Source organism: Ixodes scapularis, unplaced genomic scaffold (assembly GCF_016920785.2).
Source record: "Ixodes scapularis isolate PalLabHiFi unplaced genomic scaffold, ASM1692078v2 PGA_scaffold2__306_contigs__length_199485367, whole genome shotgun sequence".
Classification (NCBI taxonomy): domain Eukaryota; kingdom Metazoa; phylum Arthropoda; class Arachnida; order Ixodida; family Ixodidae; genus Ixodes; species Ixodes scapularis.
Window position 1 is genome coordinate 112,013,915 of NW_024609857.1, and position 16,529 is coordinate 112,030,443.

The window sequence follows — 16,529 nt, forward strand, 5'->3', positions numbered from 1 at the left end:
GTTTTCAAACATCGAGTTTTTGAATGAGAGTCCTAAACAATTAACTTTCTTTTGCAGTAAATGCCAGATCCTCCAGTTCAGGAATATGTTAAATATATTTGGTATGGATAAGTCCAGTGTTTTGCTTCTTTATTCACAATTTGACAACAGCAACATTTTTTTTTAAATTTATCACTCAGAAATACACACAAGAAGAAACTGCGTTGCAGAGAAATGTTGCGCTGAACGTGATATTGCAACCCGTATATAGTTTTATTGGTAGCCGATATAATATATTAGATTCCAATATCCATGATACGCTGAGCATATTGGAATCGTAAACCCTTATTGGATCCCGATACGACACATGGGGATCCAATAAGGGTTTATACAATATTGGATTCCAATATTTTCAGCGTATTATGGATATTGGAATCCCATAACAAATCCTTATTGTAATACAATACAATAAATGTAATGTTTTCCAATACACTGTCTATATTGTATTGCAATACAATAAAAAGATATTGTTTACCAATATCCATAATACGCTGTTCATATTGGGGTTTTCCAATAGGGTACCAAGAGAGGGCGCAAGTATATTGTGTCCCAGAATATTGGGGTTGCTCGCTTGTTGCCGATATACGGGTAGGATTTTTCAAACACAGGAAATCTTGGTACACTCGAATACGTCGTCGTGGACGAAATCTACGGCAGCCCCGCAGGTTGCGGCACAGCACACAGGAAACTAGGCCGGGAAGCACCGAGATCGAACAAAGCTACTGCGCCATCCGTGAAACCTTTTCCTTCTTCGATGCTTTCAGCTTGGGGAGAAAAAAAAAAGAGAGGAGTATGAAAATTGCAGCTTCTTCAAGGCCAAAGGGGGGGTGACTTCTCAAAGGCTTATCTTCAGGGGCAGCCCAAAAATTAACACAACGGGAGGATTTGTGACTTATATCCTCTGAAAAGTTCAACCCGAATAGTGCAGTGGATGTTAGCCGTGGCCTTGGCCTTCAGGCAGGTGCCGTGCTCTGCCTTCTCTCTAGCATGGAGACTGTAGTCACGTGATCCTACCCGGAGACCTGATTGGCCTAAAACAAGCATAGCATCCACTCTACTGTCAATATCGAATGAACAAGATAGCTTCATACTTCCTAAGCAACTTCGAAACCCAACAAGTGACCCCCAAGGGGGAATCCAAGCACAAGCTGATCTGGGCGCGTGGCTAGCGTGGGGGTGCACTGATACATCTAGAGGTTTTTAAGGGAGGGGAGGATGCTCATTGTCGGTGTACAAGTACACTGGCTGGGCAACGCGGGGTCCATCTTTCAGAAGAAGGGTGCATCTGCGCCCGATGCACCCGACTACACCCTTTTTTTTTAGAGTGCGTCGCCCATGAACAAACCATTGAAATGCGATGTTTTCGACGTCGGTGTCAGTCCCCTGCCCCTTTTCACGTTCGAATTGTTAATTCTACGTCTTCCTGACCTTGCCTGACTACTTGAGTGGCCTCAGCGAAATTACCGAGGCTCGTTACACCGCAAAACTTCGCGTGAATAATCTGGCATGCGGTGATTCATTCCGCGTGGACGCCACAGAATGTACGCTAAAGCCTGATTCGCATGATGAGATTTCGCTGGTAATTTTCAGTCGCGACGTCGCTCGCGCTGCAAAAGCGTGGACCGTAGCTGAGATGGTCGACGTCGATACTGAAACTCGCAAGCAGAATCGGACCAAGTGAATCAGGCATAACAAGTCGGTGATGGCTGTAGTGGTCGCGTGGGGCCATTACGGGTGGGTGGTAAGAGACAGGGAAAGCTAGGATAAAGACAGCGCCCCGAAAGGCCTGTAGAGATGCTGGAAAGGCTTACATTGCCGTGGCGCGTGGGACGCGAGATGGTCGGTGGCCGAGGACCAAGCGGGCACACCGGTAAAGGAAGACACGACACGCCAGCTCGGAGTTTCGATCAAGACTGCTTGTATTTTCAATATCTACATCAATCAGCGCGTGCCGCTGTCAAGCACGCGGCGCGCGGCACCATCTCAAATGCAGCTGAAAACGTCATCTAGATTATTTACAGCACACTACATCTTCTCCTCCCTTAATAGAAAAATAAATGTTAAATAATTTATTAGGGAAGAGAAGAAAACAGCTTACTCCTTAAAGAAAATACAGAGTTCACGCACACACAAAATCCTACTAATCACCATAAGCGAAAAAAATAAACAGAAACTAATATAATAACGAAAGGAAATACTGCATACGGGAGTAACACAAAATGTCAAATGTTCTACCCGTAGTGGGACTGGGTGAACAAAACTCTAACACATAGTCTCTCAATCGTGCCGGCAGACGTCTCTGTCGCCTTGGGCGATGATTGTCCGATGGAGATGCCTGGGGAGTCGTAGGGGTGGATGGCTCCGATCCATCACGATCACTTGCTGTTGGTGACGATTCTAATGTCACGTCAAGAGTATCTCTAGAGCCCTCTGTTAAAGTATGGTCCATTGGAGGCTCGGAAAGTGTGGCGACCTCTGGTCCCACGGAGTTAAGTGACTCCGCCGAGACCGTTGCGGAGCTAGATGATGGCAGCTCGCTGCAATACCCGAGTCCCAGTTGAGATGAACTTGATGCGGTGCTCAATATGGCACCACTTGAAGGAACGGAAGGTTCAGAACCCTCCTGGACAGCGACCCTGGGGGCCTCTTGGAAGACTGCAGCCGGGGCAGCCGGCGGGACTGGTGGCTGGCTGCTGGCTTGATTGCCTGGTACGGCGGCGCGGAAAGCCGCTTGGTAACCGAAATCAGGAATGGCACCGGGGACTGGGGTGGCGGGAAGGCCACCGAAGACCACCGCACCTTGCACGGCACAGGGTGCCGCGGGAGCAGGAACGTGAAGGGCACCGGGTACATCCGGTACATGGGCAGCGCCAGGCACCAGAGCTACATGGCCAGGACCGGGTGCCGTAGAAGCATGGGCGGCAACAGGGTCCGTCGGGACAGGACCGGCAGCAGGGGCCGCAAGAACCGGAACGGCAACTGGGGCCGCAAAAACAGAAACGGCAGCAGGGGCCGCAAAAACAGGAACGGCAACAGGGGCCGCAAATGCAGGAACGGCAACAGGGGCCGCACTAGTTGAAGTGGGGAATATGTCATCGTCCATAAGCCACAACGGCTGACGTTGGTGCGGTTTCCACGTGGTACGTGTCATTTTGGCTGCGTTCCATGTGGTTCCGTCATCTAATCTATATGTGGCTGGCCCTACTTGTTCCTGTATGCGTTGCGGTGGAGCATACTTGTTTCGCATCTTTCCTCTAATGTTGGGTTTGAAAACCTTTACTGATTGACCAGGAGCAAAAGCAGGGTGCTTAACTGCTCGCCTGGCATCTGAATACTTTTTCATCTTTGTTTGATACTCTTTGACTCTGTCAGGAAGTTCTTCCTGAATGACATGTGAAGGGACGGTGGACTCTGGGGTCCCTCGCCCTTGGAGGTGCAGTCGCGTTCGGTGAGTGCGACGATGTAGAAGAAATGCTGGTGTTTCTCCTGTCGCTGCATGGCGAGTACTTCGGTAAACACTAAGATATTCCGTAATGGCTTCAGAAAGCGGACGATGTTGGACGAGTGCCAACTGAATGACAGACTTAAGAACTCGATTAAATCGCTCTACCTGCCCGTTAGCATGGGGATGGTAGAAGGATGACTTTGCATGCTTGATGCCATGCGTCTTTAAGAAATCGCTGAACTCCTTTGAAATAAATTGTGGACCATTGTCTGTCGTGATCTCTTGCGGCAAACCCTCGCGGGCAAAGACAGACTTCAAAAACTTTATGACTGTGGCAGTCGTGACGTTGTGGGCTGGTGCCACTTCAGGCCACTTACTGTGGTAATCTACCAGTGTAATGAAAAACCTCTCTTGAGCTGGGGCTCGTTCAAAGGGACCTACTATATCCATGCCCAGTTTTACCCATGGACGGTTGGGGAATTCAACTGGTTGAAGAGGTGCTGGAGGTGCCTTTGCAGGCTTGTCTGTCGACTGACATACCGAACAGTTCTGAACTTTCGTCCTGACATGTTGACTTAAATGCGGCCACCAGTAAAGCTCCTTGATGATACTGGTGGTGCGCGAGATACCTTGATGGGTTTCGTGAGCTACATCAATCACTTGATCGCGGAGAGTGGACGGAACCACTATTTTCTCTCCTTGGAACAACAAGGCATCGGTGACTGAGAGCTGGTCTCTTACAACGAAATACGGCTTGAATTCTGGAGGCAACTTGTCCTCTGAAGGCCATTTGTTGGAAAGATATGTCATGACAATGGGCAATACAGGGTCTTTTGCAGTTTCTTCCTTGAATTCTTTTTCTGTGAGGCATGCACAGACGATTGAAACCACTTCCTCCTCAAAAGCCATGCCTTCTTCGGTATCTGAGACCGGAAGGCGAGACAGAGCGTCGGCAACTACATTGTCGCTTCCTTTGCGATACTTCATGGTGAAATTGTAGTTGAAAAGTCTAGCCGTCCAGCGACTGATGCGCCGTGGACGGACACCTGTCCCTTGAGTGGACATTAATGTGACTAGAGCTTGATGATCGGTGTGAATTTCGAAATGTCTACCCCAAAGATAAACGTGCCATCTCTCGCAAGCCCAGAGGATTGCGAGAGCTTCTTTCTCTCCTGCTGAGTACTTCCGCTCTGCTTCGGAGAGAGAGCGGGAAGCGAAAGCAACAGTCTTTAGTTTCCTCCCATGCTGCTGCTGGAGAACAGCACCTAGTCCCTAATTGGACGCGTCTGTGGAGACGACAACTGGAAGATTTGGATCGAACATTGCAAGAATGGGAGCCTGCTGAAGGCAGGACTTGACACTTTGAAAACTGGCCTCTACGTCGGTCGACCAGACAAAAGATGCGCCCTTGCGCAGAAGCCTTCGGAGGGGTTCTACCAGAGTAGCACAATGGGGGACAAACTTATTGTAATATTCTACTAGACCTAGGAAGGCCTTCAACTGCGAAGGTTCCGATGGAACTGGAAAATTTAGGACCGCGTCAATCTTCGACGGAAGGGGTGCTAGACCCTCCGCAGACAGACGATGACCAAGGAATGACAGTTCAGTAGCATTGAAAACGGCTTTTTTATTTAGCTTCATGCCGGCCTCTCTAATACATTTGAGGACTTGTCTGAGATTTCTATCATGTTCCTTCTGAGAGGAGCCATAGACAATGACGTCGTCCAGATAAAACTGGACTCCTGGACAATGTTTTAATATCTTAGACATGATCTGTTGGAAGGCCGCTGGTGCAGACGCCAGACCGAAACAAACTCGTTTGAAACGAAAAAGCCCTTCATGGGTAATGAATGCCGTTAAGTCACGACTCTTGGGGTCGAGACGGACCTGGTGATAAGCAGACGCAAGGTCTAACTTAGAAAAATGGGAAGCTCCACTGAGGGAGTTCAGAAGCTCATCAATGTGCGGAAGTGGAAAAGAATCAATAACGACAGCCTGGTTTGGCGCTCGCAGATCGACACACATACGGATTCCACCGTCTTTCTTCTTAACTACTACAATGGGGGATACCCATTCCGACGCGTTTACGCGCTCGATAACGCCTTGGCACTCGAGCTTCTGAATTTCCGCACTGACGGCATCACGCAACGTGATCGGCAAGCGGCGAAGTTTAGCCTGTACCGGCGGGACATGGTGCCGGACAGTGATTGTGTGTGTTTGGTTTTTAAGTAATCCTAATTCAGGAGAAAAAAGATCCTCAAATTCTTCAAAACCAGAAGGTAACTTCGATGCATCGCTCACCGAGGAAGGTTGCAAAGACGGTCGCGACGTCGACGGATCCCTTGAAGTCTGGTCTCCGAAGACGCCTCTACTTGAGTAGTACTCAGACGACGTGGATGGCTGAGAGCCGTGAACAGTGGACGATGATAGAGGGTGCTTGCAGGGAGCACTTGAAGTACTCGGCGGAGGACTGGGCTCCGCCGCACCTGGGGACTGCGGAACTTCGGCCGACCTTACATGGCCTGGGATGGCTGCGCAAGAGTCCGCAGAATTGATATGGAAACATTTGAGTGGAGCACCCGACAAAATGAGACGAAGTTTATGCACGGCATCTGTCCCAAGCAGGGATCGGCCATTGCGAACAACGTAGAAAAGTATCTCGGCGGATCGCTCTTTAAAGCCGACTTTGGTCTGGAAACATCCCACGACTGGAATGGACCCTCGGAGGTAGTGCACAAGAGTGCGCGGTGGTTTCCTTAGCCGGATTTGCTGCTGGGAGTTAATCTTGTTAAACATGCTCTCGGAAAGTATTGAAACTTCGGAGCCAGTATCAATGAGTAATGGTAATGTAGATCCATTCACATGAACATCAGCGGTGAAATTCCGTGGGCGACTGTCGGCGCGTCCTTTTGGAAGGACCTCCGGTGACCCGACGGTGCAAATTTTCGGCTGCTGCTCCTCTTCGTCAGAAAATGCCACGCTTTCATGGCTGGTTGTCTGGTTACGGCCAACTCCAAGCCGCTGGTACCGGCGACCGGCGGCCCGACCACGTCTCGGCGGAAAGGCCAGCTGACGACGATCGCTGGCAGCGGACGATAGAGGAGAACTCCGGCAAACATTTGAAAAATGACCTAGTTTGCCACAAGAAAAACAAGACAATCCTGAAGCAGGACATTCCTCACGTGAATGGGGTCGGCGACCGCAGAAATGACATAACTCTGCCCCGTGCCTAAGAGCGCGCGCGCCCGGCGGAGCATCACGCGGTACTCGGCTCACGAAAGTGCGGGTGTGTGCGCGCGACTCGCGCGACTGGTGTTGCGGCGAGAAGGAAACATTTGCGGGGGAGCAGGAAATGGCATGCCGCCGCTCTCCATTTTGATCTTGGATGTTCAAATTCGAATTCGATCGTCGGCCATCTTGTTCACGCTGAATAAAAACCCCTTGTACGACCTGAACGGCGTGCGGCGTTCCAGAACGCGATAAACTGGAGGGAAATTGGCGGTACCGATCGCAATCTCGAGACGCCTGTTCGAACTGCTGTGCTAGAAGCACAATACGTTCGAGGCTGGGTAGTCCAGCTTCCGCAGACTCTCGGATTACCCGATCTTGTACCTCCGATGAATTTAAACCGGCCAAAAAGACTTCCGCGATGCGGTTTTCAAAGGACTCTCCGAAATCACAAAAATAACCAAGTTGCCTGAGTGCGCTAAGGTAGTCGAGGACGCTCTCTCCCGGTGATTGGACGCGGTTGAGAAATTGCTTGCGTTCGACGACAACGTTAGCTTTGGCAGCAAAATGCTCATCAAGTGCCGCTACGAGCTCATCAAATTCAGAAACGGCCGCGCTGCTGGCGGGGACTGTTGAAGGAAATGTCGAAACTATTCGTTGGCCTTCCAAGCCAAGCAACGCCCACAGTAGTGTGCGCTTGCGCTTAGGAGAGCTTTCATCTGCCTCTATGGCCACAAGATAATTGAAAAACGACGTTTTCCAACTTAGCCAAGGCTGCGCAGGGGCACCTGGCGTGGGAAGAAATGGTGGTAGCGTCGGTAAGGAAGCCGTCGCCATCCTCTTACCGTTGCGAGATAGTTTGAAAGATTGACAAAAATAATAGAAATTTCACCCCAAATGAGAACGGGAACAGTTTTCTGAGTTACGAAAAAGAGATGGACGCTTCCGTGCTGTGCGCACTACATGCGTAAAAGGAAAAGAACCATTCGAACGCGTTACGCGTAACCACTACTGATTTTTGAAATGGAACGTTGACGGACGAAATGGAACGAGTGTCGCGATACGTCGACATTATTTTATGTACTACATTTCGCACGGAAAAGATGTGGTGGATGCAAATATTCCAAAAGGACCTAACATTCTGAACGCTACAATATTAACTAACACACAAAAAGAAAACCATACATGCCGGTGTTGCCACCACTCATCTCCGGCACGGAGTCTGATCAAATGTTCACGAGAGGCGAAAATGAAAAAAAAAAATGAAAGAAAAGACCTCGTAGCCAAAATGTAGTGGTCGCGTGGGGCCATTACGGGTGGGTGGTAAGAGACAGGGAAAGCTAGGATAAAGACAGCGCCCCGAAAGGCCAGTAGAGATGCTGGAAAGGCTTACATTGCCGTGGCGCGTGGGACGCGAGATGGTCGGTGGCTGAGGACCAAGCGGGCACACCGGTAAAGGAAGACACGACACGCCAGCTCGGAGTTTCGATCAAGACTGTTTGTATTTTCAATATCTACATCAATCAGCGCGTGCCGCTGTCAAGCACGCGGCGCGCGGCACCATCTCAAATGCAGCTGAAAACGTCATCTGGATTATTTACAGCACACTACAATGGCCACTGGTAACAATGATCAACATCTCCCAGTGTCTAGAGTTTACATCGAACTTGCTTACCAACTTTAAGACTTTTGAGGCCACTTAAGTCTTTTGAGGCCTGCACCACTTAAGTCTTTTGAGGCCTGCACTTACTTCTTATCGCAAGTACCGGGCCAACATTTAGTCTACGGGCGGGTGTCGTCTAAAAGACCAGACGACAAGCAGTAGCGTGTGGAAGAGCAGACGACAGTTCGAACGATCAGGCGGCCGTTTGAAATTGAAGGCGCACTGAACGTCGTCCGCAGGTGGTCCGTACAACTTGAGGGTTTTCCGGTGTTCATGTTGGAACAACACAAATAAATGTGATGACCTCAGATATACGTGAATTCAACCCAAAGTGCTTTCCGCCCAAGCAATCGGTGTCCGACGGCGTCTGGTTTTCCATTTTCACGGCACATATCCACGTTCTCGGACGAACCGGGCACATGAAAACTGATCTTCAAACCTTTCTCGACTCTTTTGGTAGAGTCCCAGTCGCGGCGTTTTCACAAGAAGATAGGTTTTCGTGAAATTCCTTTCAAAACAACGCAGGAATACATGCCTCACTTGGGGCCTTCTGCCCACAGCCCAAGACCGGAAATGCGCCCGACGCGCCACTACCGCGCCGTGACGTAACAGAGATGAGTTCGTGTATACAGTTTTTCTTTCTGTTCAAAATATGTATCAAATATGTTGTATCACAATGCCTTCTTTTTATTTTAGCGATGCAGCTGGATATACAATACGTCGGGCGACAGTTTGAATAAATATTTAGGCCATTTAGTACTATATATAATTCAGTATTCGTGCATCCTAGAATGTAATCATGCTCATTTATCTATTTTCAAATACGATGCCCCTATTTTTCGAACTGCGAACACGAATTTGCTTTTCCTTAAGAATAAAATTATATGTATACTTTCTAGTTAATCCCTGTTTTACATCAACTGTTTGTTACAATATTATAAATTACCAGTGGTTTAGGAGATAACCGGCAATCATAGCTTAATGCGGCCAATGTCGGAGCGGCCGCTGAGCAATGTGGAGACTTGTTGAACCTGTGCTAGAATGTTTTTCGACGTCAAATTGACTGTCATAGTAATGAGCGACTTTAATATTAACATTTTGCAAAAATCTATTGTGGTTAATGAATTTATTGATATTCTATACTCAAACGGTTTCTCAAATATAATTGATATACCCACTCGCATTACAGATTCTAGAGAAACACTAATCGACATATGTTTAACGAGCTGTTATAAAAACGACAGTGAGGCAGGGGTACTCACAAGTGATATGTGATCATTTATCACTGTTTTGTTTCATTCCAGAAAGTTTGTCGCATACTGCCAGACAAATGATTACAAACACTTCCGCGCGAATTATTACAGAGAAAAAATATCAGCATTTTCGTCAACTTGTAGCTTCAGTGGACTGGAGTGATTTATTACAGATGGCAAATCTCAATGATGTGTTCGATTTGTTCCTGAACAAAGTTATCAGCTTCTATGATTGTGCATTTTCTGTCGTAATATTAAAGAAAAATAAAAAGGCAAAAAAAAAAAGTCATGGATACATTAGACTTATTGCACAGAACTAAGGCACGAAGCAAACTATATCATGCATTTATATTAAGCAGAGACTTATCTATATTTGCAAGCGTTCCAAAAATTTAGAAACAAAATAGGGGTTGATATTAAGAAGTCTCGCATTCGCTACTATACTGATAAGTTCGCAGACATTTGCTATGGTCCGCAGAAAACTTGCCGTACTATCAAAGGCCTATTGCAGAGAACACGGAACAGTGTACCAACTAAAATGAAAAATAGGCGACGAAACTTTAAGTGGAAAGGCTCTTGATAATGAGTTTAATCGACATTTTTTAACCTTTGGAGCCTCCGGTCAAACGACCACTGGAAATTTGGAAAAGCACATAAAGCACAACCTTACCCGTACTATGTTTCTTGACCCTACTACCATAGAGTAATCTACACAAGGTAAAGAGCGGACACTTCCATAGGCCCCAGCGGCCCATTTAGCTGGCAAGGAGCGCACTCAGCGGCCGTCGTAGTCCCCAACTCAATGAATGGAGTCACAATAAAAAAAAAACTTACCGGATGAATAGATATCTAGTTTTGCGTAGTGTGTTGGGTGGTAGCCTGCACCATCTGGTTTGCCGCGAGTTATGTCTTTCCTACTATTCTCGCATGCCAAATTTCAGCTATAATTGCTTCACACCTATGTGTGAATCCTAATGCGGAAAACTAATGGACAATACTATAAACAGTCAACACTGACTTTACAAACCAGAAAGCCCTGTAGGTTTGTGCTGTATAGAAGAATACCACCAGGAAGTAATCGACAGTTTATTTTCGAAACAAAAAAATATGATGGGCAGTTCGTGCCTCGGATATAATTACAAAAACTAGAAAATCAAGCAGGTTGTAGCAAGTATTCACAAACATACATAAAAAATAACGACAAGCATATTATGGCATGCATAAAAATCTTATCAAGCAACTGGAATTACAACGGCAATTGCATTAAAAACCTGTTTTGTATTCTCAAGCAAGTTCCATGGAAGGCACACACACACATATAACATATGCAACATCAGCAACAGATACGAAAAAAATCTCGTCATGCAGTATCAAAGCTCGTTTATCCAATGAAATTTGTATGCAAATAAAAGGTCAGCATAACAATTCTGAGATGCACAATGACCACAATAAAAAAAAACAGACAAGAAAATTCCTAAACGAGATTGCCACTAGTATAGACCTACTTAGTCTGTCACATACTCATGAAATAACCTTAACGCAGCCTTCACTGCAGAGTTAAGCATACCTAGCTCCTACTGATTTAAGTAACAATAATCACCAAAATAATACTAACTGAGAGCCAACCGACGAACTAATAAACGTTTTACGTTCATAGTTGGTTGGTTGATTGGGGTTTAATAGCGCAGCAGCGACCAAGGCTATAATGCGCCAACAACTAGAACTATTGCTGAAATCAAGGTTAAAGAGAAGAAAGAGCTATAGTAGTTTGTAATTCAATAAAACAGTGATCATGAGAGTACAAGCATATAAGATGTGGCAATGAATATGACGAACTATTAAAATTATAGCTGGTCCAGCAGTCTTACATTCTTAAGAAAGTTGAAAACACACTTGTGTGGAATCAACGGCTCATCGCTGAGTAAAAGGGCGAGATGTAATGGTGTATGCTCTTGGTAAACCTTAGCAAAGTGTCTGTGGCGTTCTTGGTCATACAAACGGCATACAAGTAAAATGTGCAGGATGCTTAATGGTATGTGACAGTGTTCACACTCTGGAGCATCCTCCCCTCGCAAAAGGTGCCCATGGGTAAGGCGTGTATGACCGATTCGGAGTCGACATAATACCACCTCATAAAATCGCTCATGATGACGTGCACTCTCCCATTCTTGAATTAAAGGTTTTATGGCATGCAACTTATTGTTCATTTCTTGGTTCCACTCCTCCTGCCATTTGAACTTTGTAGATTTTTTCAGGGCATGTTTATAATCTCTGTAGGGTATCTTGTGCAGATCCACTTGTCGATCCTTAACAGTGCTCGCTGCACGGTCAGCATCCTCATTCCCAGGAATTCCTACATGGGAAGGTACCCAGCATAATGTTATTTCTTTCTTCCTTTTTGATGCTGAAAGGAACCGGTTCTTTATTTCTAGAACAAGCGGATTTTGAACATCCCCCGTTGTTTCCAGAGCTCGTAAAGCACTAAGTGAGTCAGTTTAAACAATTGACTTACGGATCTTTTTTTTTAAGAATGTGGTCTATGGCAAGGAGTAAGCCGTAAAGTTCTGCGGAAAGAATACAGGCATTATTTTTCATTCTCTGGACACACTTCACGGAAGGCCCTACCACTGACCAGCCTACATAGGAATCAGTTTTGCTCCCATCAGTGTAGAAACTTGTGAAGTCTCGGTACTGGTCCTGGAGTTCTAAACATTCTTGTCTCAGAACTTCATTAGGGGTCTCTTTCTTGTTGTATTTTGTTAGTTTCAACTCACAGTGGATGGGCGTGAGGTCCCAAGGAGCTACGGAGTTCAAGCGTTGCACAACTGAGGGTAGCACATCCAGCCCTACGGACTCAGCAGAAGAACGAAATCTCATGGCGAGAGGTGGAACAAATGAAGGCTTGTTTATGAAAGTCTGCTCATAGTGTACTTGTTCTATGCAGTCCAGGGTCGGGCGACCAGGAACAGACCTAATTCGCAGAGAGTGCATGAAGCCTAATTCAAACCTCCTTTTCTCCAGTGAGAGCTCATTTACCTCTACATATAGGCTGAGTATTGGAGATGTGCGAATAGCACCAGTCGAAAGTCGGAGCCCCTGATGATGAATGGGGTCCAGCATTTTGAGCACCGATGCCCGTGCGGAGCCGTACACAATACAGCCATAATCTAATCGGGACCGTACGACTGAGCGGTAGATGCGCAATAAACAACACCGATCAGCCCCCCAGGATACGTGTGACAAGACGTTTAGTATATTAAGTGATTTTACACATTTCGTTTTGAGGCTTTTAACACGTGGAATGAATGTCATTTTGAAGTCAAATATGAGACCTAAAAACTTGTGTTCGTTCTTTACTGCAATAATGACTTCATACATAGTTAAGGGAGGCTCAAGTAAAATTCCGCGGCGACGAGAGAAGCACACACAAACCGTTTCTTCGGAAGAACCTAAAATCATTTACATCTGCCCATTTGACCAAATTGTTGATCGCAAGTTGAAGTCGACGTCCACAGATGGACGGATTACAAGATGAGACTGACATTTCTACATCATCAAGATAGAGTGAGTACTGAACAAATGACGGTATAATACGAGAAATTGAATTAATTTTTACGATAAAAAGTGTGACGCTGAGCACACCGCCTTGTGGGACTGCATTTTCTTGCGAGAATTCTTTAAAAAGAGTTGCCCCAAGCTTCACATGAAAAGTGCGATCCCGGAGGTAACTATGGATGGCACCCAGCCTTCTGCCCCGAAGACCAATGTTGAACAAATCCTGCAATATGCCGTAGCGCCAAGTTGTATCAAATGCCTTTTCCAAGTAAAAAAAAGACAGAGAAGCAATGCTGTCTATTTACAAAGGCCTCTCGCACAGCAGTCTCAAAGCGGACCAGATGGTCAACCGTCGATCGAGCTGAGCAAAATCCACACTGGTAACGGTCAAGTAGCTTGTTTCTTTCGAAATAAAATATAAGCCTTTTATGTATCATCCTTTCTAGTGTCTTTGAAAAACGACTCGTGAGAGCTATCGGCCTAAAGCTAGATGCACAGGTAGGATCCTTTCCTGGCTTCAGCAGGGGAATTATGAGAGCCACTTTCCAAGATGAGGGGAAGCAACCTTCAAGCCAAATGCGGTTGAGCAAATATAAAACAAGCTCAAGAGTTGATGAATGGAGGTGCTGAAGCATTTTGTAATGAATGCCGTCTGGCCCAGGAGCGGTCTGTTTGGATGAACGAAGTACCAGCTGTAGTTCAAAAAGTGTAAATAGTGAATTATAGGGCTCCTGCAAGCCACCTGACAAAGGAACTGTCTTTTTCTCTGCCTGTAGCTTGTGTCGCTGAAATGACCGAGTATAATGCTGAGAACTTGAAACAAATTCGAAATGCTCACCAAGGACATTCGCCTGTTCTTCTAGGCTGGCAGGGCATACTCCATTTTGGTTCAGGAGTGGGGCAGAAAATACCCGGTAGGAGCCTTCAATTTTATGCACACGGTCCCAAACTTCCTTCGAGGTCGCACTGCTATTAATTGAGGAAGCATACCCTCTAAAGCTTTGCCGCTTGGCTCGCCGTCGGATATACCTTGCTTGCGCTCTTTTTTTCTTAAAGCCGATCAGGTTATTTGCCGTGGGATGGATAACGCCTGAGAATACCGCATGCACGATTCTGTTCTTTCTTCGCCTGGCGGCAGTCTTCGTTCCACCACAGCTTTGGCCTTTTTGGAAGATGTGAGGATGTCATGGGAATGGCTAGCATAGCGGCCTGCAAGATATGCTGAGTAATGTGCTCGGTGACATCGTCGATGGAAAGATCATCAAGGGATGAACATGCCATAAGTGAGGCTTCTGTAAAGATTGACCAGTCAGCCTTTTCAAGCTTCCAACGAGGGGTACGTGTTAAAAGACCAGCAGGAGGATGGTTGAACTTTAAAATGAGTGGAAAGTGGTCACTCCCATATGGATTTGGAATGACCTTCCATAGAAGCAGGGGGTACAAAGAAGGATGACAAAACGAAAGATCAATGGAAGTAAAACTACAAGTTGCTGAACTAAAATAAGTGGCTTCTTTTGTATTGAGCAGACACAATCCTGTCGAAAAAAGAAACCGTTCAACCAGTGCCCCTCGAGAATCTCTTCTATAGCTTCCCCAGATGGGATTGTGTGCATTGAAATCACCTAAAATGATGTAAGGCACCGGAAGCTGCCTTATTAGATTATTTAGCTCCTCGTACTGCAGCCGACATCCCGGGGAGATGTACACTGAGCATACGGTAATCACGTGGTCAAGCAGCAAACGGATAGCCACAGCCTCGAGAGAGGTTTGCAAAGCCACTTCAGTGAACGGCACCTTGCGTTGGACAACCACTGCAACACCACCGGAAGCTACAGATGCGTTTCACCTATCTTTTCTGAACACTTTGAAGTGTCTAAGAACTTTTAAGTGACTTTCTTTAAGGTACGTCTCCTGCAAACAAAAGGCAGCGGGGTGGTGTTCACTTATTAAACAGGTGATGTCGTCATAATTGGAAAAAAGCCCACGACAGTTCCATTGTGAAAAAACAGAGATGATTAATGTTAGGCAGTTAACTTTTTACCAGAACGTCACAAGCTTTGTGTAATGGGAGCTAGAGTAAAACCGAGCCAGTGACAGGAGGTAAATTTGGTAAAAGTCGAAATGGACATGAATGATGATGTAATGAAAAACAATTAAAAAATGAAAGCCGTTTACAACTCCCTGTAACGCCGAATTAGAGCGCAGCTCTTGAGGAGGAGGAGGGAAGGGTACTGAGGTTCACGTGTTATCGGGGGGAGGGGTGGTCACGTGACCTTGGAGGGGTCACATGACCCCCTCGCCAAGGTCACGTGGGGGTCACGTGACCTGGGGGTCACCTGTCCTGAAGAGAAATTTTTCCGCCAGATTTAGCAGGGAAATGTTTCCGCTGGATTTAGCGGGAAATTTTTCCGCTAGATTTAGCAGGGAAATTATTCCGCTAGATTTAGCGGGGAAATTTTTCCGCTAGATATAGCGGGGAAATTATTTCGGTAGATTGAGCGCGGAAATTTTTCCGCTAGATTTAGCGGGGAAGTTTTTCCGCTAGATTTAGCGGGGAAATTATTCCACTAGATTTAGCGGGGAGATTTTTCCGCTAGATTTAGCGGGGAAATTATTCCGCAAGATTTAGCGGGAAAAATTTTCCGCTAGATTTAGCGGGGAAATTTTTCGCTAGATTGAGCGGGGTAATTTACCCATAATGCATCGCGCGGTTACGCCGACGGCGACGGCGACGCCGACGCCGCTCAAGCTGGAAACGGGCGCCTAAGGGCTGCGCTCTAAAATAAAGCCCCAGGCGAGAGAGTCGCCAGTGGTCCTCTGGTTGGTCTTTATGGAACTGCCCCCTCCGACCTCCAAGGGCGTCGAGACTTTGGGCCGAGACCACTGGCGAGGGAGTCGCCGTTACTCCTCTGTCTTGGCTCGTCCCTAGGAGTAGGTGGAGCAATGGGAATGAGCAAGATAACTTGGTGATGTGAGGTTAGTGTAGTGACTGAAGATGCAAGATGATATTCCTGTTGAGAGAGCATACCAGTCTTGCAAAGTGTAATTGTCACTTCGGTGGTACAATTGGTTTTTTGCTCTTGAGCTTGCCCTTGGGGACCTGCCACTCCATGTCGTCTGGGTCAGACGCAGGAGTGGATGGGTCGGCACCCTCCTCCATTGGTTCTGCCTTTTGGGCAGAGGCTGTTCTAGCCGGTTTAGGGAGGCTCTGGGCGCGAGGTGGAAAACCCCGGCCCCGACCTCCACCAACCGGAGGAGCAGAGGTACTGGGCAGGCAGTCGTCCAAACCCACCTGCTCCTGCCCCTTGGGTGTTGGAGCAGTGGCACAAGAATCGTGCCGCTCCTT

General features: G+C 46.8%; 1 protein-coding gene across 1 annotated transcript in view; it reads right to left on the reverse strand.

The window, feature by feature from the left end:
• LOC120849132 overlaps window positions 1-7,549 on the reverse strand; it is a 59,201-nt gene extending 51,652 nt beyond the window's left edge. Inside the window, exon 1 of the mRNA XM_040221278.3 lies at window positions 6,002-7,549. Within this exon, the coding sequence (XP_040077212.1) occupies window positions 6,002-7,549 (1,548 nt within the window). The remainder of the gene's footprint in view (window positions 1-6,001) is intronic.
• Between the last annotated feature and the right edge of the window lie 8,980 nt (window positions 7,550-16,529).